Source organism: Aptenodytes patagonicus, chromosome 18, assembly GCF_965638725.1.
Source record: "Aptenodytes patagonicus chromosome 18, bAptPat1.pri.cur, whole genome shotgun sequence".
NCBI classification, from domain to species: Eukaryota; Metazoa; Chordata; class Aves; order Sphenisciformes; family Spheniscidae; genus Aptenodytes; species Aptenodytes patagonicus.
In genome coordinates this window covers 2,174,710-2,199,461 of record NC_134966.1, presented here as the reverse complement: position 1 = coordinate 2,199,461, position 24,752 = coordinate 2,174,710, and the positions used below count along the sequence as shown (strand labels likewise).

Below are 24,752 nucleotides of genomic sequence, written 5' to 3'. Positions count from 1 at the left end.
TTGTGCTGCCCAGCACTGGTCATGCCTGGATGCATCACCGCCGGCTCCTGACGCACTTCACGTCAGAGGGCCAGGGCAGCTTGGCAAAGGAGGCAGCTTTGAGAAGCATCTTCAGCACTCTGGTTGGATGACAAATCCCCTCAAGGCAACAGCGCCTAGAGCTAGTGCTGAGCAGAAGAGTTTACATAAAGCAAGAATTAGCTTGATTATCCAGCTAAGTGGAGCTATCGGCAACGACAGATGTGAGACAAGAAGAGCAAGCACTGGGGGACTTCTGAACACGGTCCAACTCACATCGACTGCCGCAGCCCTCAGGGGGGAAGAGCACTGGAGATTTCTTTCCAATGCTTAACAATACACCGAATGACTCCTGCTGGGGTTAGGAATTGAAAACGGCATGTGTTTCTTTGCAAGTCTGATATAAGCAGAGGCAAGTTGGGCTCTTAGTTGTTGACAACTTTCTCTTTGTGGGACCCAACACAAAGAACCACGTAGACATTTCAATCCAGCAGAATAACTTTATTTCACAGGGCAAATACATCCAAGTAGTGATTCCAGAGTTGCCCAGCAAGTGTCAGCTCCATGATCCGTCAGTGAATGTTCTCCTGATGGCCTGAGGATACAGGCTCTATAGCTAGCGTCCACATTAACTTATTTCTTAGGTTTAGATTTCAAGTGAAATACATTCAGACTTGCTCCTGTCAAAGCACTGCTCACAAGTACGTGGTTGAAAGTCACTGAGGAGTTAATTACACAGTTACCTGATTCATATGAAAAGAAAGCAATGCTGCTGCGACCCACAAAACCCTCCCTCTCTCTAGTGCTGCTGCTCGGAGCCTTTTCAGCACACGGCAGGATAATATCCCGTCATTCTTTGGGCCTTCACAGTAAAAACAGCGACTAGAACATACAGCAGCAAAAATCAAGGCAGCATTTAACTGCACGTTCCCAGCACATTTCCCCTCTGCCAGTCTCAGAGTGATTAATAACCGGCCACTCATACTGGCACCTGTATGAGGGAGTATGGCACACGCCAGCCACCCTTCACGGGAGGTCCAAAGGGACTTGGGCGTGATGCAGGTATTTGTGCTTAGTACTGGCAGCTGAATGCCCCATACCCTGTCTGGAGAAGGATGAAAGCTTGCTTAATTTCAACTGGACGTTGTTTTGGTTTTCTTAAATATTTAATAAATAAATATGGCTGCTGTCAGTATGAATGGGATGTAGCTCTCAGCCAGCAAGGTCAGAATCTTCTGAGTGCTAGCCTGGCTCTCCCGTGCTGCTTGCCTGGCCGTCCACACTGGGGAGATTCTTGCGCTTTCTTATCTGCATATCTTCATCCTGAAGGAGAAAAAATAAATCAATTAAAAAAAAAAAAAGGCACAAATTCATTCTTCAGCATCCTCTCCAAGCTGCATAAAATCTGTCCTCTTCCCCTCCACCTCTTCTTAGTCCACCAATCATTACCAACTGGAGATCAGCCCAGCAAACAAAATCTGCCATCACTCAAAGCACTGAAGCCGTCTTACAACCTCACGTGGGCAGCTACCCAGGCCAGGGACCTTCCCAAACCGCTCACATGCTCCCACTGAGAAGCTGTTCATGTCCAACACAACAATGTCACCTTTTAAACATGCTGGCCACTCTAGCCAGCATAAGAGGGGCAGGGATATGACCCTTCCGAGCTTTGCTTCTCAGGCTGTGGGCCACATCATGTGAAGTCTGGCCTCAGAGTGCAGGTTTTCCTCAGGGTGGACCTGATGTCCCACAGAATCAAACAAATTTGGTTGGAAGGGACTTCTGGAGGGTACAATACAATTTTCTACTCTAAGCAGGGCTAAGTCTAATGCTAGATCTGGTTCTCCAGGGTGTCTGTTTGGTTTTCAAGTATCTGCAAGGATGGAGTTTCCACCACCTCCCTGCACAGCCCACTGCAGTTCTCAGCCACGCTTACTGGGAAATATTTCCCCCTGTACCCAATGAGGATTTCCTTTAGCGCAAGTTGTGTCTGTCACCTCTTGTCTTTTTGCTGTGCATCTCTGCTGCTGTCTTCGCCATAACCACCCAGCAGGCAGCTGCAGACAGCAGTCAGATCCTCTCTTCGCCTCCTCTCCTCCGAGCTGGAGAAAGCAGCTCCCTCAGCCTCTCCTTGTGCCGTACGCTCTCCAGCCCTGACCCACCTTGTGAGCAAGCCCACGGAGCTGTGTGGCCAGGTTTTAGCCGTGGCCAGGTTTTGCCACACACAGCACCACTGTAGATGACTGACCTGAACAGGGTGAGCATGCGTCATTTAGTGTCTGTACTACACGAAAAGCAAACTTATTTCTGCACACTCCTCCTCAGCAAGTCCCTTCCAGGTGCTTCTCTCAGTATCCTTCCTGACACCTCCACCTCACACCCACCGCACACCAGTCACACAGGACTCAGGACACTCAGGACATAGGCACTGCCTGTTTCCAGGGCAGTTCGTACCGAGTCAGAGTCTTCTTCAACCTGGTTGCTTATGAAATTGATATAATCATCCTTCTGGTTGTCCAGAATTTCTTCCTCGTACTCAGTCTGGTAGTCTGACTCATCTAAAGAGAGAGGAGAGAAAAAACACTGGTTTTAACTAGCATTCAGAGAGGCAGAGAAAACTGGAAGAGGAACGATAGCTGTCTCCGTTGAGCACCGGCGCAGGGCAGGGTGACTGCTGGCCAACTCTCCGCAGCTCAGGGAACTGGGACTACTCAAACACAGATATCGGCTCTCCAGCCAGATCACAAAATAAACCGTGTCCTGTATGTGAACTGGTGTCCTGGAGCACTCCAGGATCTAAAGAGCCTATAGCAAGAGCAGCAAGCTGTCCGTGCTATTCTGGTGGGCGCCAGCTGCCCAGCCCGATGGGACACAAATGCTGGCAATGGGGAGATGCTCCCTGGTGAATGCTCTTCACAGAATAGTTGCTGTCTCCCACCCGTCAGTCCAGACGACCTGTAGAACACCTTCAGAAGACATGCCTGTGAGCTACCAGTCCAAACTCCCCTGGACACATCGGTCACAGACTCGCTGGAAACAAGGACTTCCAGGCATAGGGCGAGCTCTTCCTGGTGCGGAGATGATAATCACGTGTCTCTCAATCTCTGGTCCATGGGGGACAGTGACATTTACACTCCCCTCCTCTCCACAGGGGACAATCACCTGCTCTCTCCGGTAATCCAGCAGATTAACATAATTTAGGGAAGCTCAAGAGCTGTGCACACTGAGGCACAGCAGTCAGCAGCAGGACATGCCACCAAGCCCCCGGTCCCCAGCACTGAAGCCCACTCCCAAGGAACGAGATGCATCAGTGCAGAGTCAATGCCTCTTCCAGCACCTGGAGATCACCTTAGGGTCTGTAAAACAGGCAGCAGGAGAGTCACCTGCGAACAGGACTGACTCTCTCCCACATCAACTCAACACTCAGCAAATGTGCCAGGGCAGACGCCCATCATCGGCCCCAGCAGCCACTGCAGAGCCCCATCCCAACCAAGCGTGAAACCAAGGCGTGCAGGCAGCGAAACAAAGCAAGTGGCAGATGGCCACCTTCCTTCTGCACGGTTTCTGGCACGCGGTTTTTCAGAATGCAAGTTAAGGCAATAAAATGGCAGAAAATCATTTTTGTGTGACACTAGTTTTTCCGCCACTTTCATGACTTAATTCAAGTGTACTTTGCGTAGCTGAAGCAATACCTGTTCTTCAGCCCACTAGTGAAGAAAGTGGCTCGTGTTTAAACCGGATTCTTGATTAAGTATTTCTTTTGGGAACAGTCAATAGCATCTGCTCCACGCTGAAGACAACAGCACAGTCTGTTCCACAGCATTTTCTTCTAACACGATAACTACAACCAACTGCTAGAACATTAGGATTAAAGACATTTGGTCTTTTTTTTTTATTTTTTAGTATATTTTTTTACTGTGGATCAGAGAATTATCATTAGTTTATACTAAAAACACTACTGATAATCTTTGATAAAACACACCAGAGAAACTGGAAACTCATCTGAACAGCAACAGACAGCACAAACAATAGTTTGAAGTTTACAGCTCCAATAAAACTGACTACCATCAAAACCAAACTCCTTGATTTTCCAAGCACTATTCAGCACTTAACAGGCCTTTATACAGATACAAAAAATAAGAGAGGGGCGTCCCTTCTCACATCCTTCACACAGCAACTCTGGGTGCTGGAGGACTAGGGGGGAAAGGAGAACAGAAGGTGGTCCTGCTGTCCCTAAACATCATCTTCCATTGCCCCGCTCGAGGCTGAGCGTCTGGGGCTCAAGGGGTGACCGCGCCTTTACACTACAAGAACTCCCAGAAGCATCAAGCAGGACCGAGGCCTCGTTGCCCTGCCCGACACACCAACACCCAAACACTGCAGCTCGAAAATGAGCCAGTAAAAAGGAGACTACGCCACAGAAAGGTACCCAAGCCTACCGTTGGCAGGGGGAGCATATTCGCAGCAAGAAGGGCACGCTTCTCATGCCAAAGATCTGCTTTGTGATTCTGTAGCTTTTAGCATTTCTTTTATACGTGCCTGATTTCTGCAGGCAACACCACACTTGAAGAAAATCGGTGCTGTATGGCTAGAGGGTTTCTGTTTCAGTAACGCTGACAGGCTTCGATGTAAATCAGGGAATCTGGTAGCTTGTCGCAGCCTAAGGTGCATTAGTGCTTCTTGATAAAAGTACTTTTTAAGCAGCAAAGATGCAGAGGGTGACCTAGTGCCCGATAATTGTGTCCCTTGAGAGGTTTTGGGATGTCTCCTGCTTCAGCTGTATTGCAAAACCAGGCATTTGACCCACGATTAACATTTCTCTTTCCCAAATCTTTTTATCCAAATGACTGTTGCTACAATTGCTCTGCTACGTGACTTGATCTCCTTCAGCCATCGCGTGCAGCAAGCGTGCTACCTCACCTCACACCGTGAGACCTGGCCGTGGGGACAGCCCGAAGCATCGCTGCTTTGAAAAATGAGACATGAAACCTGCTGTGGGAAATCACCAAAGAGCCTGTGCAACTTTGGTCCTCAGAAATCCCTTGTAGGTGGGAGCGTGACCAGGGATGTGACTGAGCCACCCTTGGAGGATGGCATCTGTGCTCCTCTGGCCACGGCTGCGTAAAATGCAATTACAGCTGAACAAAGACAGAAAATCCCAATCAAGGAAGTGTTTGGGTGCAGAACAGAAACACAGCCACAAATACTGCAGTGGCTCAGCTGTGAAAATGAGCTTCTGTTCTCCTACCAACGCTTCCGCACCTGCTCACCGGCAGTACAGGTACCCCGGGTCCAGCGCAGGGCTTCGCCCGGCTTCCCTCTACTCACCCCTTCCTGAGGGACAGTCTTCCTTTTTTTTTAAATGGTTTCAATCATTGCTCTCAGTTTGCTCAAGAATGGAGAAGAAACTTCACTGCCCTTTCCCCTCAAAGAAGATATGGCTTCTGACCTGGAGGCTCCGCCAGCCTCTGCCCGTCAGGGCCTTTCATCCTTTGTACTGACATTTCCCCCGTCTGGGCTTCCCAGTCAATCAGAACATGATCATTTTCATTTTCTTTCTTTAGAACAAAATTATTGACACAATTTCTCCACCCAGCCTGAGACTTGCGGTATGCTGTCAGGACAGGTGGAGCATTTCTAAGTCCCTGCGGTCCGAGATCCCACTCAGGAAGGGATTTCTCGGGAGAAAAAAGGTTTCACCCTCTTTGACAGTGCCGTTTCACAGCCAGGCTACCAAGGAGCACTCTGTCTTCTTCCTTACATGGGACGAAAGCAGTCAGACCATTTTCACCACCATCACGAGCAGACAAACGCAAAGGCTCAGCAGCACGTACGAGGAACCATCTGACAGCCGCAAGGCCGCTGCCAGGGAGGTGTCACCTTCCATCTGAGCTCACCTCAGTACAGACCGCTTCCCCCATAGCTCCAGATAACTCTTTAGCAAAAGCAATGCCATCCGGGAGGCACCGAGGCGATGCCACGTTCAGAGGAATGCCTTTACAGCCGCTGCCCACCGAAAGACGGGCAAGGTCCCTGCAGTCACCCACAACATGAATATAAAGGCTCCTTCAAGACACGGCACCCAGATGTGTGACTCTCTCCTGCCATCCTCCCCCCTCCTCTGGAGTCTCTACAACCAACAGCTTTCAGCAGCCGCCAGAAGCACGTGGCACCTGCCCATCCCGTCCCAAGTAGCCCCTGCACAGGCCCTCATTAGCCCAAAATCTGCCATAGCTACTTTCTGAAAGACATGTCCCTTTGTTACACTCGTGTTCATGGCCTCACCCGGCAGAAAGCAGGTCTTCCTAATGGAGGCGAATAATCAGAAACTATATAAAGGAGGAAGATCTGTCCCAGTACACTGGTTAAATCTTAGCAGGTCTCAATGCCTATGCCTTAAATAACCATTCTTATTCACAATGGCTGTTTCAACCACATTTGATTAATATTTTCTTCATACGGCATATGATTGCAATTAGCATTTCAAATTACCACAGGGACATCTCTACAAACAGTCACAGATGGGAGGACTGCTAACTTTAGATTTCCCTCTGCAAGAACAAGAATCGGGAGGAGGGGAGAGACTGTTTATAAAGAGCTCTAGCACTGGTGAAATGCTCGGAGATTTCAGGCCTGCAAAGCTCTGATCCTTTTTGTTAAGTGAGCTTCGGTTATGGCACGTACAGGGAACTGCTGCGCAGGGCACGGCTGAGGCACAAGGCACTCGAGTGCCTTTGTGTAAAGATGCAGGAGCTGTTACCTGTTCCTCATTAGTTCACTAATGCTCCCCGTAACGGGAGCGTACAAAAAGCAATGGAGCCAGTGAGTCACTCCAGATCCTACTCACAGCAGGGAAAGCTTTAAATCAGCCTCCTCCCATCTCAAAAGGACACGGACCAAAGAGCAAAGCCATCGCAGGGACATGGGCCAGCACAAGGCGGGTGAAAGCCTGTCTTTGCACGAGTTGCCACACGTGTTGTTTCACTCAGGTTAGGCTAACTTGAGTAGGGATTACTCCCACCGGGAAACCCCGCCGGACCACACCGGTAACGGGCTGGCAGCGGATGTCTCACTGTGGCAGGAACATCCGACTCCAAACCTCTCCCGGAGGAGGCAGCAGGAGGGGGCACACAGAGAGGGTCTGGCCCGGGGCACACTTGGGCACACCCACAGGCAGAGGCTCTGGATGGAGCGGGGAGACAGCCCACCACTGCCGGCTTTGCTCAGCAGACACCGGAGCCGGCAGCCAGCCCCGAACTGCCACAATTTACAGCATGGGGTGTTAAAAGGAAGCCATCAGACAAGGGACGCAGGAGGAGCGAGCAGCCGTCCCTGCCTCGCCACCCTTCCCAATGCTTCCACAGCACCAGCTGGACCACCCGACTCACCGTCTGCCACGGATGCTTTCACAGGCTCGATCCTGGACACAATTTCTGCCAGGTCCGTAAAAGAGGTGGTGGGACAGGTCACGTTCTGAAACACAGCGTTAAGTTTTAGGTATGTTAACAAATATACACAAAAAATCCGAACGCTTTTATCACATAAAAAAAATATTGGACAGACAGAAAGCTCCAGACACATAAATTCTCCACAACTGCCCCCTCAAAAGCCATCACTCATCAGTGAGTAATTCACAAAACAACTCTCCTGATACAGGTCTGGTGGCAGAGACGGGATTCCCAAGTGCAAACAGTGGGACAACCTCTAATGGCTCCTTCTCCATCCATGCAACAAGAAGCGTTATTGAAAATTTAGCAAACTATAGAAAACACCACAAAGACGAGAACCAGAGTGTCCAGACTCCGTGACAGACAGTGCTCATTTCACTCTCCATCACTGTCACTTTGTAAGAGGGACCGGCTGGGCCAGGTGCAGCCCCCAGGGAGCTTTCGCCTTCCCTTGGGAGAAAGAGAAGAGGCCCCAGTGCCCAGGTGGGACACCGCATGTGGCCCAGCCCTGAGCCTGCAGAGCAACGCCATGGGAGGTTGCACGGACAGGCAGGCAGCAGCCCAGGCACTGGGGTGACCAGGACCTGCCTGGGGACCCCGGCAAGCCGTGGAGCTGGAGGTGCTGCAGCGAGGAAGAGCCTGAGGTACGTGGTCTGCCCACAAGGAGAAATATTTCCCACTCAAATTCCTCTTTTCAGTAAACCCTTTCTATTTTTACTCTGTCTCACCCAAGCAGTGGGTTGAATGTTCTCTATTTTGACAAGTTGCCCGCTCCAGTTTCTTCTCTAATAAAACCCAACTTTGGCATTTAAGAACCGTTTTGGTCTTCCCGCACGCCATGCCGTGAGCAGCCCTACCTGCCTCCTCAGGGCCAGGCACGAGGTCACCAGATGGAAACCTGAACACCCCACGTGCTTCCAGACAGGGCAGTTTCCCAACACAGGGTTTTTATGAGCAATTCTTTGCTCTTCTGGCGAGAGCACTGAATCATACAACCTCCGTGGGGGGTCACAGCAGAAGCCCATTACAGCTGCAGCAGATTGCTCTCAGTTGACCTTTGATCTGTAACTAACTTTTGATGTAATTTAGTACAGCTACAGCAAGGTGCGGATCCAGGACGAACAGCTGGTGGGGAGCAGTGGACAGAGAAAAGCCCAGAGGGAATTAAAAAATACCTGTATGAAATGAAACAGCAGTAGCTTAGGACACACACTTTAAAACGTACAGAAGTCGGGAAGCTCAGCAGCTCAGTTTGACCATTAAGGAACCGTCAAGAAGGGTGAGTCAGTCCAGCCTCATTTTGAACATCCGACCTGAATAGTCCCAGTGAAGCGTTTGCAGAAGGCTGCTCCCCAGGACAGGGAAAAAAGTATCTACGTCTTCATTTTGTGCCGTATGACTAAGCGAGGGATATGCGCAAACTCTGGCCACCAAGCAGACACAGCAATGTTCGAGGCAATCGCCTGTACTCTAAAAACATGGACTTCTACCAAGCGGACAAAGTGGCTGCACCCAGCGCTCAGGCAGACACACGCCAGGCTGTCCTGGGGAGCACAGAGCCGACGGGGACTGGCTTTGGAGGGGACGAAAATCCAGGGCTGGACACGAACAGCTGAACAAAATCCTGCAGCGACCGTCGCCAAAAGGTGCTTCAGGAAAACCACCTCATGTGCTCTCGCAGACGAGGTGCGAGGACAGATGAGTATGAAGGCCATGGTTAAGTGCGACCGTACCTGCGGGAACATCTGTTACGGTCACTGTCATACAGACAATCCTGCGTGTAAGCCTGTTAGAGGACGCTTGTTGAGGCAGCTGCACCCCAAAGTCTTAGCATTGAGACTGGAATGCCACGTGTGGGAAATCAGGTGTCTTCCCATGCTCGTCTGATGCTTTGCAAACAGGAATTTAATGTTTAAACACTTCCTCTTACTACTTTTAAGGACAAAACCACGCTCCCATCAGTTAACGCAAGGCAAAGAAGTGTCTCAGATTCATCTGAAACCTACTCTAAAACCTTTCTGCTGATATTTTTTTTTCCAAGGAGGAAAGTATTCTCTTCGGCACAATCTTTATTAAATAAATTAGAGGAGAAAGACAGTTACTATTGTAGTCTGCTAGATTATATTTAGCTTTGACTATGAATAACACTTCAGTAGACAAAACTTCCCTGAGGAGATCCAATTAACGGTATTGTATTATTCTGTGCTGGGGAAGAGTAAGGGTTGTTCAAGTGAAGTTTATGTAAGGTTCCTCTTGTTTGTGTCTTCAGTATTTGCATTTTTGAGAAAAGATAAACCGTGATTGAATGATGAAAGCAAAGGAAAAGTATCTAAATGATTAAATATCTGGAGTTTTCAAGTAAAACTTCAATGCTTACGACATGGAAACAAGATGATAAGAAACCATGCTCAGCTCTCAGATGTTGAACGCTCCAGAAATAGCTGAAGAACTAAAACATAAAGAGCATCAAAACCTTCGCTAATGAAAGGCAAGTTAAAAATATCAGCTGTTATCCCTGGAAGATAGCAGAGCTAAAGGACTTAAGTGACTCTAATGGACTAAGGAAAAAAAAAAAAGACAAACACCCCAGTGGGAACTGCAATACTTGTTATTTTGTAGAAATTAAATCTACTGAAACAAAAGTCAGGTGAAAAAAAATCTTGGTTTTTACTGGACTCCAGAGTTTTCAGAGGAAGAGCAGATGATCTCCTAGGTCCTTGGGAGTACAGCCTGGAACTGAGCCTTAGCGTCAGTTTGGGGGAGTGCACAAAGCTGATGTTTTCCGCTCCATAACCCGGGCAGTTTGTTGAGTCACTCTCCTGAATCCGTTATTTTCATACATTGGTGTCTCAGCAATCAGCACTTTCTGCCTTGTTATCAAGTGCGTACGCAGAAATGCCATGACAGGCTACGTCTACAATGAGTACGTGACATATTTGATCTCCAGGACAGTTGAAGGGCCATAAAAACCAGGGTAGATTGTGGTAATTGTTCAACATGCTGCTTGATGCACAGCTGTAATATCACGATTTAACTGAAATATTAGCCTGAATTACTGTATCCCACATAACGGGCAATTTTAAAAGAAGTCTTCTTTAAAAGAAGCATTTGTTACAGCAATGAATATGTTTGAGCTTGTTTCAGTTGGTGATAAAAGTTAGAGGATGAAATAGGACACACAACCATTTCTGAGACACACACAATTTTCTCTCCCTTGACTTCTCCTTATGACTATTAATACACATAAACAAACACAAAGCAGCTTATAACTAGTCTGAACACAAGGTGTCAGAGGCAGAACGGGGACTTCCGCAGCTCAGACTAACGTATCTCCTAGTCCAGGTCATCTTCCCAGTAAGAACAAGCTGATGAGTTTTGGGGCTCCTCAGGCTACTTGGATCACCAGCTATTTCCCATAAAGCTCAGTCCCTCTGCGCTCCTCCCACAGCCACTCACTCTGCCAGGCAGCTTGGGTGGGATTCATCTGATGATAGGAGTCATCGACGCTAGTCCCCCTTGGCTCCCTACACACGGCCGGAGCCGAGGGTGCCATTCATCTCATCCCAACGGAGCCATTTCCATTTCATCGAGTCACTCACACCCTGCAGAGGCTCATCTCTCCCTAGTGACAAATGGGGGTCTAGGGCAACTAGCTCCGATGTGGGCGTCATCCACCCCTCGTTGCTGAGCTAGTGCCCATCCCTGCAAGTACTGCCCTTCCTCTCCTCTTGCTCACGCCATCTCCCTCCCAGCGAAAGTGCTCTACCACCCATCTCTGGAAGAGCTGCAAATCCTCGATGTCACTTTTCACCTCTGTTGACTTCCTTTAGTGAGGCTCGCTACAGTTATGATACATTTTGGCAATCACTTAAAATACTACTGCTCATTTCCCTATCTCTAGAAGATGATAAAGATGAATTACTGGGTAAATCTGAAGCCTTTTGTAGCGCTTGGGTTTTAAATCAGAGGAATTCAAAGGAGGGTAAGGATAATAAGCCAATATATTATAATATTGTACCCAAGTCCTCAAAAAGGTGATAACTGTTTCTTAAAAACAACTGAAACTTCCCCGCCAAGAAATTCAGTCAGCCCACTGAGTTACGAACCAACCCTAGAAGCTGACCTCAATCCTTAAACCGTAAAACCAAGAGAATTTTATCCTACTTTTAAGTAGGAATCTTAAAGGGTCTGTAACCACACAGGAACACTGTGTAGCCTGTAGATTTACCATAATCAGGCATTTACCAAACTGTACGTTAACTGCTCGGATGTGCTGAAGCAGGCAGAACAAGGTGCGTGAAACCCAGTACCTCGACAGTGCTGCAAGCTTCTGCGGCGCCTTAATGACGGCTCTACGAAATGCCTTTTCTAATAGAGGAGTGAGGAAGAAAAGCAACAAAGCAAGAAATCTATGGCTTTGCAGGGATTTTAATTCTTGGCTATAACACATCTCCAGCAAGGGTTTAGTTCAGGTTTTCTGGAAGCATCTGAGGACTATCTGAGTCACATCCTGAAAGCCAGCAATGGCTGAGATCAATGCCAGCGATCCCAATTCACGTCCCCTGTGACGGGGATTGGGCAGCTGGTGGCAGAGAGCCACTGCCCTGGCAGACCAGTTTCTGGTAGCAAGAACAATATCCAGGTACCACCTAAAGTTCGTGGCACAAGAATAAATGAAAAATAATTCTTAAAAGGTTACTTATGCCTCCCCAGCATTACTCAAGGAGGCAGTCCACATGTGCGTTCAAGCGATGGGTACAAATGCAGCCCATCACCTGCAACCACAGACCATCCTCTCTCACAGGACCCGCGGGGGCACGGTCACAGCCCCCACTCCAGCGCTCGGTGCGGAAGGCAGCTCAGCCAGCAGCATTTAGTGCCCTCGAGACTGCTGATGCACACAGGGAAGGAGAAGAGAAAGGTGAGTGTGTAAACACGTACACATCAGATGTACGCGTCTCAGAAAATGCTGGTTACCGGTGAGCATCCTGCCTTCCTTTGAGGACGTTTGTGTTGTGAACGATTCCAGGTTACAAACACGGTATCAATAACCTGTTAGAATGAGAGAGGAACAGGAGAGCCGCCCTACAGAGCGCTACATCGGTTCCTGGGGTTTCAGAGACCCCATCGTACTTGCTGAGGAAAGGGACGGATCTCTGTATGGGCACGCATCGGGTATCAGGGATGGACAGGCAGACATCGGGGCCTGGGCTCTGGCAGAGCACACTTTGGCCACGCTTGTACCTGATGATCACAGAAGTTGAGGAGCTCATTCATCCAGGCTACGGTTCAAGGAAAGAAGTTTCTGAAAAACTGACCATACCTTTTCTCGCCCAAAATACAGTTTTAACTAATAGATGCATGCTCACAGTAAGGACTTGAGGCAATTGATTGATCTCCTTCATATAGGAGAACGATCTGTTCCGCCCAGTTTCTGGGCAGTACGCAATCTGGCGTGCATCAAGTAGCTCTTGCAGAATAGTGCATTTAAACTGAACACTTACATCAGTTTTGGATTTGCAAGTCTCTTGCCTGTCCCTTAGCATCTTGTCGAGGACTCCACTCCTGCACCAGACATTAAATACTGTTTTCCCGTGCTGATATCCCACTTCCTGGAAAAAAGAGAGTCGGGGGGAAAAAAGTAATTAATAGCTAAAAAACCATTATGTCACATCTTTTGCAAATCAGTAGGAAATCTAGAGGTCTACCCCAAAGCCAGGATGTACTTTTGCTACCTTCCAGCCTCAGCTACATAAGCTGTTCAGCCCAAGAATCAGGGGAACGATTCAGCAAACAAGGTGCTATTTTAAGTCCAAATGCTAACTTGACTTTTGACCCCACAGAATGCAATGAAAAGTGCCACCTGACACAACTATTTTTACAGCAGTGGCTTCAAGCAGGCTGTTCACAGAATAATGCCATATAAAGAGAAGCTTAGGACGCGTACGTATATGCCCTTCCAGTACTGGCTCTTCCTTTGGAAGAAGGTAACACCACAAATTAATTTGTGTCTTCTCCCCTCTTGGCTCAAGAACAGCCAAGAAAAGAAAACTTTTCTAGTGAAGAAAAGTTACCATAGGGCACCCGGTTCCAAAACCTCTTGCAATGAGTTAAGGCAGACAGCACTGAACATGCAAGCGTCAGTTTGCTGGGGCAGAAATGATGGTACATAGACAACACCAAACCCACAAGCTCCACGTTCCTCTAATTTAAAGTATAAAGTAATTTGCGCTTGGAATAATAACGTGGCACTGCATCACTAGCATGGAAACAACTGGAAAAAATAAACCGAATTGCTCCAAGTCTTACTCTTTTTCTAACAAGGCAGTAGAAATGGTGTTGAAAAATCACATTGAAAGGACAGGGCAACAGGTGTCAGGAGCCCTGGATCCTATTTCCAGCTCTCGCACTGGCAGCACACACTAAACCTCAGGCTTGCGTGGCAACTCCGAGTGCTGGAAGCAGCCCTGGCTGAGCTGGTATTGTCTCTCCTCTGGTTTTTGGACCAGGGTTCAAAGCACGGGAAGCACTCAGGCTGGAATTCACCTCTCATAATCTATCGTAGCTCCTCAGCCCAGGGTGGATACGATTACTCAGGAGGAAAAGGGACCTGACAGATCTACAACTGGCTGGGTCTGATCCAAAATAACTGCGAGAACCTGAGCTTCGGGAAGTGACATGCAGCTGACTTACCTAGGCTGATACAGAAGAGGGGTTTTGACAAGAAGAGGGGATTTTTGTTCTTTAGAACGTGCTGAATGGTTATATGGTGCCCATTTCTATTCTCTGTAAAATCCAGGTACATAGCTGAAATAAAAAAACCCCACTACTTCATAGCCTACAACGGTAAAGGAATGCCTAGGATGCCCTTCCCTTTAAGGTCAGCACAGTTTAAAGCCTCTCTGTGGACAGAAGTTATTTAGCTACACTGCAGGGAATGAAAATCCAGGAGGGTGCTGCACTCCATACCTGCAGCGTCTCGTGCCAAGAACTTGCTCACAGAAAGTGACGTCTTTGAGAAACTGCACTTTTCTCAAGTTTTATTCTACTGAGAAAAATTTGCCTGGCATCTTTAAATCTCTTTAATGACACCAAATTAGACAGAGACAGAACAATGATTTGTCAGCTTACTATCTGTTACTGTGATGAACTACCAGACCCGTTCATCAAGGTTTTCAAAATGGCCAGGGCGCTCCATCTAGTGAAGAACTATTATTTATCACCAAAGTCTTAGATCCACCGTTGGCAGACAGCACTGCCCAGGAGCCGAGAGACACCAAATATCCTTGAGAAAATATTTATATTGGGGAAATCAGATGGTGGTTTGGAATAGCTGCTGTTTGGTCCTAAGGACTCTCTCCAATGCGAATCTGCAGGGCTTAATGGTATTACTGGTTTTGTTTAGTATTTATAAGACAGTATTAGAGAAATTAACCTGCAGCCTAATGAGTACTGTAGGTTCTCACTATATCTATAAACGAGATCAACTTAAAGGAAAAGTGGTGGGGTTTTTTTTTCCAGACTAGAAGAGCAAAGCTATGCAGAAACGCCTGAAGATGGAAGATGCTCGATGGCTGAAGCAGGCAAAGAATGGAAAGAGACAGTAAAATAACTTCCTTGACGAGAGCCAGTGAGCCAGAATTGCTATCATTACCTCAACCTGGGCAGAGACGTTTTTGTTCTGAATGTTGAATTATGTCACTGAGACAATTCAACGGCACATCTGGAGTCAGTTCTTCCCGTGCTGGTTTCCGATACGTAGACAAACAAAACTAAATCCCAGAGACGTGTAACCTGGTACTGCCCTTTTTACAGCGTCCTTCCACTGACATTGGTGCCATTTTCCTGACACTCTATCAGGTGCAGAGGAATTGTGGATGATGTTTTATTAATAGAAGCGTTGAAACGTTAACCGAGCCAGATATTTTAGCGTGTTGCCCTCCATTTCAGTGATTCACGGCCTCCCCTACAGACTTCAAATCTTTCATGCGACAACAAGCTACATAATGAAGGGAGAGAAATGACACCATTTGACAAACCCCAACTGCCCAAAGCAGCTCAGATGCCCAAGAGTTTTTACCAAGCAGCTGAGCAAGAATTGTCATGAAACAGAGCGAGGCAACTCATCCATTCACAGGTCATTATATAATCAAGATTACTAACTCGATTTCTGCTGTTAATCCAATCTCACAGTCATGATTATCATTCCACAGCATTATTTAGCGTCAGTTATTCACTCTGCCAACTGAATTCTCTTACTCTGCAACAGCTTAGCACCACAAACCAGCAGATTTCTGTGGAACAGCAATACGGGGGAACTGCCTTCCCCAGGATGCACTTACACAGATTTCATCGAATTTCCCGAAGTCCAGGGTTCTGTATCGGTCAATGGGCGGCCGGATATACTCGCAGTAATCGCTGTTCTTCACCATCTCCAGCTGCCGCACACAGCACACGTATGCAAGCCGCGTCTGGATCTCTGCCATATTCAGCACCTGCCAACCAGGCCAGACACACCAATCACGATAAATTCAGAAATTTCATTTCAGAATATGTTCTGTTTTCATAATGGAGGAAAAGCAAGTTATCTATCAATTTTTTTTTCCAAGAGCACACAGAAGCCTGCCGAAGCCTTCACACATCAGCAGCTCCATCTGTTTCCCAGGCAGCGTGGACAGCTAGCCGATGAGTCTCCATAATCCACAGCAGAAAGGGAATTGCCTTCAAACATATTTCTGCAGTTCAAGGTTGAATTGAGTCTTTCATTCCAAGACATAGTGGTACCTTAAGAGAGAGATCTGTGCTGAGGTGAGAGGGGCACAGTGATCCTTCAAGGCAGAAATCAATGATGATCTTTACAGTACCAGGGCAGAGGTTTCGCAGAATGGCTGAGGTTAGCAGGGACCTCTCGAGATCGTCTAGTCCAACCCTCCTGGCTCAAGCAGGGTCGGCTGGGGCAGGTTGTCCAAGACCATGTCCAGCTGAGTTTTGAGTATCTCCACAGAGGGAGACTCTACAATGTCTCCGGTTGGCCAGTGTTTCACCACCCCCAGTAGAAAAAGCGTTTTCTGGTGTTCAGAAGGAATCCCATGTTTTCACGTGTGCCTATTGCCATTTGGGCACTTGAAATACTTCACTGGGCACTACTGAGAAGAGTCAGGGTCCTCCATTTTCCCCCCACCAAACACTCCCACTACATGCTGGGAGCAGCATGGTCAACTCTGCCAAGGCGCAGCAGGGCACTCCACAGCTGCACCAACTCCAGAAGGCCACTTCTCAGGGACATGAGACCTTTTCAGGGAAGGGAGTTATTACAGAGGAAAAACTTTGCATTACAGAGCAGTACCCGCAGCTTGTAGTATTTTCCCTAACTTTGGGAAACACAAACAAGTATTTTACTTCTAACTCCAACAGAGGAATGTGTAAATTGTAGTTCGGAGGGAAGAAGAAAAAACAGCATTCACTTGGGGGACAGCTGCAGAGCCAGATAATTTAGGGAATGCAGAAGAATAAGTAACAGAGTTGGCCTGACTGCATGCAACAAGAAGAAAAAATAATCATACTCTTATACTGATACTGTTTATCAGTAGTAGTAATGTTAATTACTGCCTAGTGCTAAAATCTCCCTAAATCAACAGTTCAGAGACATAAAGGATAGAAACACTGAATTACTTTCATTGGTAAAGTTTTAAATTCTAAATATACGCAGTCAGAATTACTGCACCTCTAAGAAAAGGTTTCACTGCTCTAACAATTCTACCATCCCCTTCCCAGCCTGGGGCTCCACCCTCTCCCATCTCACTACCTTTCCTTTGGTGTCAGGGCACTGCCCAGCTTGTTTTGTCCATAAGTAAGAGCCCAAACCGAAGAAACAAGACAGTCTGTCACCAGGCTTGCTCCCTGAACGAACAAGGGGAAGCTTCCAGCTCCGTACATAAAAACAGCTGCCATTTTAATATAGTCTGCAATACCTTGACTTTCTCAGCCAGCGGATTCCACCTCTTCCAGAGCAGCCACCAGCCAGACAAGCAGTCACCGTAGTTGGTGAGGTCTGTCTCATCCCGGCTCCCCACATCGATCGCGATCACCACCTTTGCGCCCATGGACCTCGCAACATCAGCTAGGAAAGAAGGTCGTATCAGTACCAGTGCTGCCAACCCTGGTGCTGCTCAACCAAAGCTTACATACACACTGCTAGAGCGTATATAACCTGACATCGTACCTACCACGAGTGCCTCTGGACAGCCTCAGATATAAACATTTGCAGCAACTCTGCCGAGAGACCATTTCCCCAGGGAGGCTCCTACCCCACCTGCTCCATTTTAACGGAGAGATCCCAGCGTGCTGCCCGCTCTGCACCGACTGAGCCCCTGCATAACCTCAGGGTGAGTTCCCATTGCTGAACTGCTGGTAAACACCACTTACGGGGTATGTTTTCCCCCGGATCGGCAGGATGACCTGCCTCTCTCCAAGGCCACGCTGTCACCAGAACCAACGGGAAGGCAGCAGCAAAACTGTACGGCAGGGAGCAGGGGAGAGGAGGTGGGACCCACACAGCTCAGGTCCTCAGTTACACCACATTAGGTATAATGTGAAAGAGCATGTTAAACCCACATTAATTCTACCTCGTGCAGCATTTCTCATAAGAACGAAAGATCTGGGGGACCTGTAGAGAGAACAAGTGGCAGTGGCCTTAAAGAGGAGAGTCAGCAGCGCCGGTGTCAGCCCTGCAGATAGAAAGTAATAAAGGAAAGGAGCAGCACGGGAACCAGAGAGCAAGGAGAGGCTGGGAGGATTTCAGTCTAAGAAAAGCTTTGGGATCCAAAAGGAAGATTCATATTTGGAAGTGGGAGAGACATGAGGCAACGCTTCCTACTTCAAGGTCAGTAAGAGGACTAGCTGCAGCCTTTGGATACGGACGAGGATTTAGGGAAGCGCCAAGGGAGGGAAGAGAAGGACATGTACCTCACAGAATGAATTTATTTTTCTTCCACACCCCCAGAGTCCAAGATAGTTGCAGTTTCCAGAACAGTTATGCGTAGGAAAACCACAGCTCTGAAGAGCCAATTTAGATGCTTAATTTAGACACTTATTTAAATGAGAGCTGTTCTGTAACTTGGATTTATATTCCTGGGCTCGTTCAGTCTAGTCTATCTTTTCCACCCAGTGTCACCTGCATGTGTGCTCTTTGCCCTCTCCAATGGGTGGTGGAAAAGGTGCCTTGGTTTGCAATTCATACTTTCGCTTACAGATACAAACAGAGAACGTCAGATGCAGATTTTGGGGGTCTATTTTGTGTTATTTCCAACTCTGGTGTATAGGCAAATACAGCCCTGATGGAAAAATATAGTCTGGGTTTGTCTTGAACATGTAAATGATTGAGGTTGCTCAGATGCGGAGTCTCTAGCTTAGATTCCTTCCTCTTTATTTGTACACAATTATAGTCACAAACTGCAGTGACACCACATGTCTCTCTTCTACCTTGGCCACCCTCCGGAGCCACCCACCTTCCAATGCTTTCTGACTACGATGACAACCCTGACATAAACCACATCCCAAACACACACAAGTGAATTCACACACCCTGGACCCTTTTGGGTTCAGTCCTCAGAACACCCCAAACTCCACATCACTCTTTTGAACGCCACGTGATTCCACCTCTGCCATGTGCTAGCAGCTAACCAAGACACCGATGCCTGTCACCTGAACCCTTCAGGCTCCGGGTGACGCCAGTCTGAACAACGAAGAGTTAATGCTGTTGCTTTCTCTGAATTATTTCTAATTCAACTGATACTTTTTGAAAAGAAACTCAAAGACAGACTGTATGTTTGCAGTTTAATTCCTGCTCTCTCCTTTCAGTGAGCACTAAAATAAATTCAAAATTGGCTTGGAATTATACGTTCAGAATATGTCTATTAGGAAATACTTCATAACAAAAAATAGTCTTAATAAAGCCATGATAAAGCAAAAACCTAGGAAACTGAGAACAATGACTCCTGGTAACCGTCATGACATTAAAGGTGTCTGCAACGTTTCTCCTTGTTTCCTTTTTTGGAGGAGGACAAAGTTTTGCAGGCTGTTTGACGGGCTGCGTTCTCGGTAACTTCTTCCCAACTGATCTGTGCACTTACCAGGAAGATTGTTGATATAACCTCCATCCATTAAGAGATGCCCATCCTTCGGGTCACAGAGAGGAGGCATATACCCAGAGAGGGACATGCTGGCACGGACATACCGCCACAGAGAGCCTGCAGGAATGAGAGGGAGGGAATGGCAACAGCATTAATTACTGCCACAGAGGTGGGGTAGGCTTTTGCACTCATTAAAATAATCGGGAGACAGATGCTTTCCTGAGAATACCGTTAGAAAGTTATTAAAGCAGTTTATTATTTTCTATACCATAATCCTGGCTGGGGGGGGGGGGGGAAAGGCTATTCAGACATACTATCAGGCAAGGGCCTTAGAAATCACAGTTTTAAGCCCATGCCTCATATTTATTGCCTTCAAGGAGATTTCAGCATATGCCTGACTGCGGGGATCATCTTTAGTGCTTTGTTGAGCTTACACTGATAAGGAAAGGAAAAGGCTTCTCCTGGGGACAAAGGGATGGAAAGAATAAGCAGACTGAAGTGCAGCTAAAGCCATTACGTTCTTCAGAGATCCACAAAAAACAGACTTTTAGCAGGAGCTGAACATGAAAAATATATACCGTAGAAGCCCAAAAATTCTGTTTTCCCTGCTCTGAAATAAGCAAACATTTTCACTTGTAAAACCAGTGTGAGAACATGGTGGCGATCTATCTCTTCTTAAGACATTTCCCTTAATAGTGCTGTAAGGAAGAAAGTTATCATCTTTTAAGCTGTTAGAAAGTTTAATCAAGTAGGAATTGATTGGATCCGTTTCCTGTAAAACATTCTGCTTTAAGGCTCTTATTTACTGGTTTCTCTCTTAACATTTGCGTCAGCTGAATTGAGAAGACACTGCATTTCCAAAGAGGCCAAGAGTCTCATCTGAGAAGTGACGATTTTTTCTTTAAAATATCAAAAATAAATAAGACTTGCAGTGTTGGCTCACTTCTCAGTAATTAACTACTTGGTGCTTCAAGCAGCACCTCTTTCCAGCAAACTGGGAAATGATTTTTTTCTTTTCTCTTTAAAATATATAACAGTTCTGTTTCTAATTATAACCTAAGCACTCCTACTCTTTAGCACAGGTCAATACTGGCAGATTTGGGTTTTATTATTAATAGTTTTAGCTGAGTTGGAACTTCCACCCAAGAAAAATGCTGACTTCTTGTGCTACACCCCACAGATGAAACCAAGATGGGCAATTGCAGCAGCTGGGAACTTCCCTCCTCTCCTTTCAGTGAATTCTGGAGACAACCATAACCATTCTCCTGCTGATTTCTATCCTTATATTAAAAACTTCCACGGGGACAAGCAGCTGGATGGAAGTGAGTTTCCTGACCGAAGCTGGCTTAACCTGCTGCAGAACAGGAACACAAAACCTCTAAGAAAGGTTAATCCTTTGCTTGTTTTAGCTCCCTTAGTTGTCCTCGGTCAACAAAGCCCCGGTGTCAGTATAATTTAGCGGTTCTGCAACCCACACCCTAACGGCAGGAAGGGAGAGTCTTACCTGTGCCAGCTCAAAAGACAAAACATCAGAGACGTGGCAGCAAAGGCTTCAGCTACCCAAGGGGTAGCTGGTAGGCTTCTACTTTCTTCACTGAAGCCTGAGTCACTGCACCGTTACCCCAAATAGACAAAAGCTAAAGCACGTGTCCCACAGGGCTGCCACCACGTCCTGACAGCAGAGCAGACAGCTCGGCTCTTTTTCCTCTGTTCAGTCAGTAAAGTACATTACAGTTTTCCACCAGAGAAATAAAGAGGACTGGACACAAATGAGAACCTAACCCAGCCTCTGCTTCAGGCACAGGAGTCTATTGGGAAAACAGCTTCATTTATGGGGAATTTGAATCTTAAAAGGTTTTGTTGCATTAGTTCTGATTTATGGCTAACACACCTGCACTTCATGGGATGTTTTAAGGAAACAGAATGGTGTCAATGGACCCATTTTCTCTCTAAACAGTGAATACAGCATCTCATTTAATTTCTTCCCAACAGCTCTGTTCCTTGTTCTCTGTGTACCACCACAGTTTGGTGCTCAGCAAATAACAGAGAGGGGAGAAGCAAAAGGAAAAACAAATTTAAAAGCAAGGAAAATTCCAGGAACAAGGGGTGACACGAAGTCTCACATCATTACTTATGACCTGCCACCAGAAAGGCTGCCTACACACTCACCGTCTGTGTGGACCCTCATTGCTGAGGCAGTGATGTCGGTTGTGATCGTGAAGTAAGGAATCCACAGATCCTGCAACAGAGGAGGCCCCAATTTTACTAAATCTGTAACCGTGCACTTAAACTAAAACCCATGCCTAACACAAACCAAAGCAACAACCTCTGTAGACAGAGCTGTAGACATGCCTGCATGGATGGAGAAAAACCCGTCAGCCCTGTGTTTAAGTTCATAAATTTGTTTCTTATGCAAACCTATTTCATGCAGAACCAAGGCAGACAAAAATCCTTCTTTCCTTTTTTTAATAGCAAGAAATACTTGTTCCAGAAAACTGTCCAGCATACAGAGCAGCACAGAAACCTCCTCACTCAAACCAGGAGTTCACCTTCTTTCTGATATCTGTTGTTCTTTCAGATGAAGTGTGGGGGTCTGTTGATAACTCTCATCTAAAGAGATCCCTAGGCTGTTTATTGCTGGAGGACAACGTGAAGGGAAGGCTCACCTTTTATGTATTCGGCTTTTATCCAGTTCACTGAATACCTGCTGCTTTTGTCCTCCCCTGGAGACATGGCAGTAAGCTAGAAAGACCTCTGATCTCACCCAGTACGGTCATTCTTGCGTTTCACCCAACTGTTTCCACTCAAGGTGTTCATCCACTACACAGAGCAAGTCTTCCATAATCGTATTCACCGTGCACGAGCATGCAACTACTCAGTTCCCCGTGAACCCAACCTAAGACTGTAGCGGGCAGCATCTTCCTTGCCTCAGTTCCTGAGACACCAGAGCCCATGACAAAGAAAGGGAAGAACATGAGTCATGGCCTCTTGACTAAATGACTTTCAATGAAGCTAGTCATTTCAGCAGGAGATGGAGCGCAATGCTGCTGAGACCCAAAGCTGCCTGGAGTCAAAGAGAACACCACAAAGCTTTGCAGCATTACCTACAGGAACAAAGGAACCTGCAAGGTCGATCTTCAAGGAGGCCCCAGAGGTTGCTTGAGATGCTACAGAGTAAAACAGCAGTGAGGAGTGTGGTACATAACCTACCTAAGGAGGAGGATGATATACAAAAAGAATGGCCTTGCTAAGTCCTTTACAAGTTTATTCAACAGGGGCTAAACCAAACCAACAAGCCCTGCTCCTGGCAGGGGAAGTTCTCATTTTTGTTTCAGCCATGTCTGTACTCACATCCCACTAGCTGGAAAAACCGAACGGGAAGGTGGCCTTCCAAACGCATTGGAGTTTGTTGGAGAGAGAATAGTTTTGGAAAGTCTCCATGGTGTCTAATGAAACGGTTGCCTGCAAAGGGGAAGGAGGAGGACTTGTTTGAATTGAATTTATGCCCAGAGAACAACAGCTGATAGTTCTCTGTCGATCACACAAAGCTGAATCAAGGCTGAAGAGGTAAACCTGCTTTCCCACCCAGCCAGCCTCTTTGTTCATGGGACAAGGTGTCTGGGCCTTCTCCAGCATAGCTCTAACGTGCCTTAAACTCAAGCCAAAGAAGGGTTTGGACTCCAGCTATCAGTATGAGCTGAGAAGCACTCCCTCTGGTCAGTCGGTATGTCTGGTATAAGTTTCTGTGCTGTTCAATACGAAATTCTGAACTGCCAAGAAGGAGGTTTTTTTCTAGTGAGTTTAATCTCTTAAGCAGCTCCGCAAAGATGGTGGAATTGGGGAGGACTAACAGATGCTGCACAAGCATTGCAACCCATCTGGTATAAATGCCATAGGAGGGCGGATGAATAAAGTGTGACTACGAGAGTATTAGGGGTGCCTCTTCATGCTAAAGATATTCTGATGACTGCAGATCTCAGTGCATCAACCACATTTTAAGCAAAAATAGAGGAATGGGGAAAGAAGTCTATCTGACACGTCCTTTCATATTCATGCAAACACATGCACGAAGGAAGCTAAACCAAGACCTATCACGCAGTAATACAGACTGCGTTTCTCAGATATCGTTTCATGTATTTTGGAGACAGAGCATTATTTAAGTCTGAAACAGGACTTGATAAGACACTTCTCTGATTCCTCACACCTGAGCCTTCGGCTGAGATGACTTGCAAGAGCATTTTGTGCTTCTGGCATGGGAAATAAAAATTCCAGAGCCCGATGCTCTCTCAGAAGGATGGGTAATTTCAGAGGAGCAATAACTGTATTTCTTGAGAAGTATCTTTCAAGCGCCCTGCTCTGGATTTCTGCGTGCTTTCCTGGAAGAACTTGCACAGGCTGATTTCTTCTCATGGACCGCCTTTGGCTGACATCTGTAGCAGCAATCACGGGGGTTGCTGGTAACCAGGGCTACCCCACAAACAGCACTGCTGGGAATCAGGAGACACCTACGTTACAAGGGCTGTTAGAGAGCAAATTTAAGAGAAAATGGAAACCTCCCTTTCAATGTCAGAAATGAACAGTTCAACATAAGTGCTTCTGCTCCCTGGCTCTGATGCAGAAGAGGGATGAGGGCGCACGTGAGAAGCGCAGGAGTGCCACCGCACAGCCATGGGTAGTAAAAAGGAGGATCTGGCCCAGTGCTTCCTAATTTTAAGCTTTTATAGAGACACGAGGGCCAGTACCCACCCCAGCCCCTCGGGTAGGAAGTTCTCAGGTTCTGCTACCATCACTGTGGATCCTCCCAGGAAGGAGCAGTTGTGGCCAAGCATCCAAACACAACCTATGTTTGTAAGGCTATAATAAACTCTTGTTAATACGTATTTCCAGTTGGAAATCATTGCTACCCACCTCCCTCCAAAAACACTCCTACTGAGAAAAGATGGATGTTTGCAGTTTCGATGCTTTGAAATAATGCTTTAAGAAAACATTTGTTCAAGGCTTAATGCGTCTTAGTTCAGCTTCTGTTACTTCATAAGTTACCCTTTACACTTACTTAGGCAGCTTTCAATTTCCATCTGTCTAGTGACATGACTGGTTAACCTGTGCTGATAACACGAATTGCAATGAAGGAGTAACTGCCTCTTTCCTTTCAGAG

At 46.9% G+C, this 24,752-nt stretch overlaps 1 protein-coding gene across 2 annotated transcripts in view; it reads right to left on the bottom strand.

The window, feature by feature from the left end:
* Positions 1–504: 504 nt before the first annotated feature.
* Positions 505–24,752, bottom strand: part of PNPLA7 (patatin like domain 7, lysophospholipase) — a 128,086-nt gene continuing 103,838 nt past the window's right edge. For both annotated transcript variants that reach the window (XM_076355052.1, XM_076355054.1), the window contains exons 29-36: positions 21,767–21,836; positions 19,598–19,714; positions 17,438–17,586; positions 15,809–15,961; positions 12,971–13,078; positions 7,407–7,491; positions 2,473–2,576; positions 505–1,341 (exon numbers count right to left, since the gene is read on the bottom strand). In XM_076355052.1, coding sequence (XP_076211167.1) covers positions 1,261–1,341; positions 2,473–2,576; positions 7,407–7,491; positions 12,971–13,078; positions 15,809–15,961; positions 17,438–17,586; positions 19,598–19,714; positions 21,767–21,836 — 867 coding nt within the window. In that variant the 3' untranslated portion in view covers positions 505–1,260. The remainder of the gene's footprint in view (positions 1,342–2,472; positions 2,577–7,406; positions 7,492–12,970; positions 13,079–15,808; positions 15,962–17,437; positions 17,587–19,597; positions 19,715–21,766; positions 21,837–24,752) is intronic.